The sequence below is a fragment of the Rhagoletis pomonella genome, unplaced genomic scaffold (genome assembly GCF_013731165.1).
Source record: "Rhagoletis pomonella isolate Grant_MI unplaced genomic scaffold, Rhpom_1.0 Rhpom_scaffold_00010, whole genome shotgun sequence".
NCBI lineage: Eukaryota > Metazoa > Arthropoda > Insecta > Diptera > Tephritidae > Rhagoletis > Rhagoletis pomonella.
In genome coordinates, this window is record NW_023458564.1 from 1,421,934 (window position 1) to 1,425,522 (window position 3,589).

Sequence of the window (3,589 nt, forward strand, 5' to 3'; positions counted from 1 at the left end):
AGTCTTTTCGTTTGACAGTGACGGTGGAGAACTGATGCCTACTCTTATTATGATTGAATATAGGAATTTTATTAACAGGTAGCAACCCTATTAAAAAAAAAAATTGTTAGTGCTTTTCTAAAGGCCAATCCCTTTCATTTGACACCTCATCTTTTGTAATCCAACGAACAATGCGTAGTTTATAATTTTTTACACAGGCGGCAACCCTATTAAAATTCGAAGTAAAAAGAGTCACTCTCCTGTCGATACAGAGTATATTGGAGAAAATTTCGTCAAAATCTGTTCGGTAGTTGTCGAGATTACCTCGTACGAAGAATCTCGACCTTCCTTTATACTAACGATCTTTGAAATAAATTTTTTTGAGCCTCGGGTTGAGTAAAGTTGATGCAGCTAGCAAAAATGAATGTTCGATTGATGGATTTTAGACAACTACAGAATTCATATTTCTTGAAAAGATTTTTACGACTATGTTATAATTAATCGATTAATAATCGATTATTGAAACACAAAACTACGAAAGAATTAAATCGTAAATTGAACAGAAATAATCAATTGATTTAACCAAAAGATTAATCGCTGACATCTCTAGTTGAAATTGTTTGAGATTAAACGAGTAGGGAGAGGGAAGCACATATGGGCCAAATGATGGATAGTGCCTAAACCCAACGTCCGTTGGACACTGATATTGCCCTAAAAAGTTATTAATTTTTTGCTAAAAGATTACTTACTATAAAAATTTTGCATAACTTGTCCTCAGTAGTGAATGAATCATCGCAGTTTTTACATTTCTCAAAAATGCCCAAAAATCAGTGATAGACTTGGTTTCAAACCGAAATCCTTATATAGTTCCGATAATTGTTCCATAAAGACAGGTTTATCGATTATTTCAAAGAATGTTGCCCCATTTTTAGTTTTTTTAAACACTCACATACCTAAATTTGTTTGGGGAAATTTGAATTTTTGATATTATATTTGCCAAAGCTTTCATATAAAAATATTTCTTATATAGAAAAATTATTTGCAAATAAATGAAATAATTATGGAAACTGGAGCCGACGCCCCGCTTATAAAGGCACTTGATGATAATTATTTAGCCAATATCGAAGCCAAATCTTCAAAACCAGCGAAAATAGCACCGGCCAAGAAAAGGAAAAAGAAGACCTTGACAAAAGCGCAGAAAGAAGAGCTAAAATTGAAAAGGGAGGCCGAGTCTAAGAAGTTGGAGTTAACTGTAAGCCTAACAAAAAGTAAAGTAGTTGTGGGTTATTAACGCTTGCGGAGACTTCTAAATTTAGCAAAATTTACAACGGGAGCTCGAGTTATACATGCGATCTGCAAGGAAAAGCAGAGAGGATTGGGAGGAAATATGTAGGGAAATCAAGATAGGGGAACTGAAATCTGAAGTGCTGGTAAGTACGGTATGACAACATCAAAAAAAATTAGCTTGAATTGTTGGATATTTGAAAGGAGTGGGAGAATAAAACGCGGAGGGTAATGCAACAGAAGGATGAGAAAATACAAAACCTGCTTGCAGATATGGAGTCCACAAAAGATATGGCCAAACGAAATTTCGAACGCCATCTGCAGGTGCTGGATTATGCCACAAGTAAGCAGTAAATCGTCGGCAAAGTGCAAAATAGATCCACCTTGGTATAAAGTTCGAAAACGTCCTATTTCAGACAACTTTTCAAGAACGCCCTATTTCAGTAATTGATTTAAAAGCGCACTTTCTCAGCTGCCGATTCAAAATCGCACTATCCCAACATGTTTTTAATATATTTTCAGTTGATATTCTTAAAACGTTAGGGTGTTTTCGAACCGGCTGCCGAGATATGTATATCGAAATACAGGCCAAAGAAACTGTAATTAAAGTACTTTCAATCCACTAATTATGTAGTTTCCGTATCTGAGTTTATTATATTGAGAAGAAATAATACTTTACTCAAACTCTTCCGAAATAGATTGCTACAACACTCTGATCGCAGTTTCTAAGCAGCTCTACGAATCTGAGGCACAGCAAATGATCGAAGAATTCCACGAAGAACTAAACTCTCGGAAAGATATCGAGGATGGGTTTCGACTCAACTGTGAAAATATCATGCATGCCACCAATTTCGTAGTGGAAAATCAAATGCTTTCGGACTATAATATCTTCGTGGAGAAGCAGGATAACGCGGTGAATACTGAGATCGAGAAACGCTTTCAAATACGAGACAGCGTCATCGCAAAAATGAAAGCTCTCCACAAACAACTCATCGACTTCATTAGCTCGCTGGTGGATACCTCATTGGATGCCAAAAAGTACGAACACATCCACGGGCTGATGCAACGGCAGCGTAATTTCGTTACCGAGTCGCGAAAGATGAACGACATCGAATTTCGTCTGACGCGCACCGCTGGCGATTTGCAGCGCGAATTGGTCCACAATGAAGTAGAGGCGCAGAGACGATTGGCCGACTTACGTCTCGAACGAGAGTACTTCATGCAGGTGCGGAAAGGAATCGAACAAAGTATTCATAACGACAGGCGCGAAACTTTCGAAAAATTGCAAATTTTCTCCGGCGAGTGTTATGGCATGCTGAAGGTTGGCGAAAGCATAATGTCGGATTTCCACTGGGCTTTAAATGACAAAAAAAATGTATGATAAATTCGGACTTAGTTCAGAACTAGAACGATAAATCCGGCTTAAATCTGGGCAATGAAAAAATCGTTGTTCTTGAAAGACATTTTGTCAATTAAATTTAAAAAATGATCTGCCCTTTACATAAAAGATTTGGCTTGGTGGAAATTTGGCATGATTTTATTCGGTGGTTAATTGTATGTATGCATAATATGTAACTTTGTCGCCGCACAGGACTACCAAAAGCTATTGAAATATGGCGAGCTGCTGCTTTCACTCACCGCCAGCTGCCGTAAGTTACAAACAGAATCGGAAAAAGTGGTGGCGCCCAAAGATGAGGATAAGCTGTCCGAGGAGGAAATAGAGTTCAGCTTAAAAGCTCTGAACTTGGAATCACATGTGGACATGTCCGATGCGGTAAATGTGAATTTGTTTTTCTAATTGAAAGAACTGCTCTCACTTCTTGTGAACCTTGGGAGTAAAACTTCGTTATTCGTCTCAGATCCCATGCATGCCACTCCATGACTTTCCCCTTGTTTCTTGCAGGAGCTTTTAAGGCAAATGCAACTTATGAAGAACTTTTGGCATCGTACAGCTCTTGCCGAGGCTCAGAATCTCATTCTTGCCCAAGAGAAGCGTGATCTTTTGGAAGAGAATCAGAAATATATAGACTTCATAAAGCTAATGAGCAAGCGGGAAAATATTGAAGACATGTTGAAAACCTTGACGGTGACACCTTTGTTGCCTAATAAACCGGCTAAGTGCTTGCAGAAACAAACCTGAACTTCTGTGTTTGCAATGGGCTCTAACAAGGATCGACATATTATTGTAAAAGCCTATATTAATAACTATTTTTGATACTATTTTTGCGGTTTTTTTTAAAAACGTTGACTAATAAATAATATTAATATTCATTAAATATATGTGTGTATGTATGTATTTTAGTAAATATGCTTTTATAAAACTTTC

The 3,589-nt window shown here is 37.3% G+C and overlaps 1 protein-coding gene across 1 annotated transcript; it reads left to right on the forward strand.

Annotated features, from left to right (window-relative positions):
* Positions 1-1,031: 1,031 nt before the first annotated feature.
* On the forward strand, positions 1,032-3,471 carry LOC118745937. The gene is made up of 6 exons (XM_036479603.1): positions 1,032-1,231; positions 1,296-1,409; positions 1,468-1,606; positions 1,962-2,584; positions 2,855-3,037; positions 3,167-3,471. The coding sequence occupies exons 1-6, from the start codon at positions 1,040-1,042 to the stop codon at positions 3,401-3,403; spliced, it is 1,488 nt and encodes a 495-aa protein (XP_036335496.1). The 5' UTR covers positions 1,032-1,039; the 3' UTR covers positions 3,404-3,471.
* Positions 3,472-3,589: the final 118 nt, after the last annotated feature.

Bases quoted from the DNA above. Each gene is read 5' to 3' on its own strand.
- LOC118745937 (XM_036479603.1), top strand. From the start codon at position 1,040: ATGGAAACTGGAGCCGACGCCCCGCTTATAAAGGCACTTGATGATAAT. The intron at 1,410-1,467 runs GTAAGTACGGTA...GATATTTGAAAG, and splicing joins AACTGAAATCTGAAGTGCTG to GAGTGGGAGAATAAAACGCG. The intron at 2,585-2,854 runs GTTGGCGAAAGC...GTCGCCGCACAG, and splicing joins AGTGTTATGGCATGCTGAAG to GACTACCAAAAGCTATTGAA.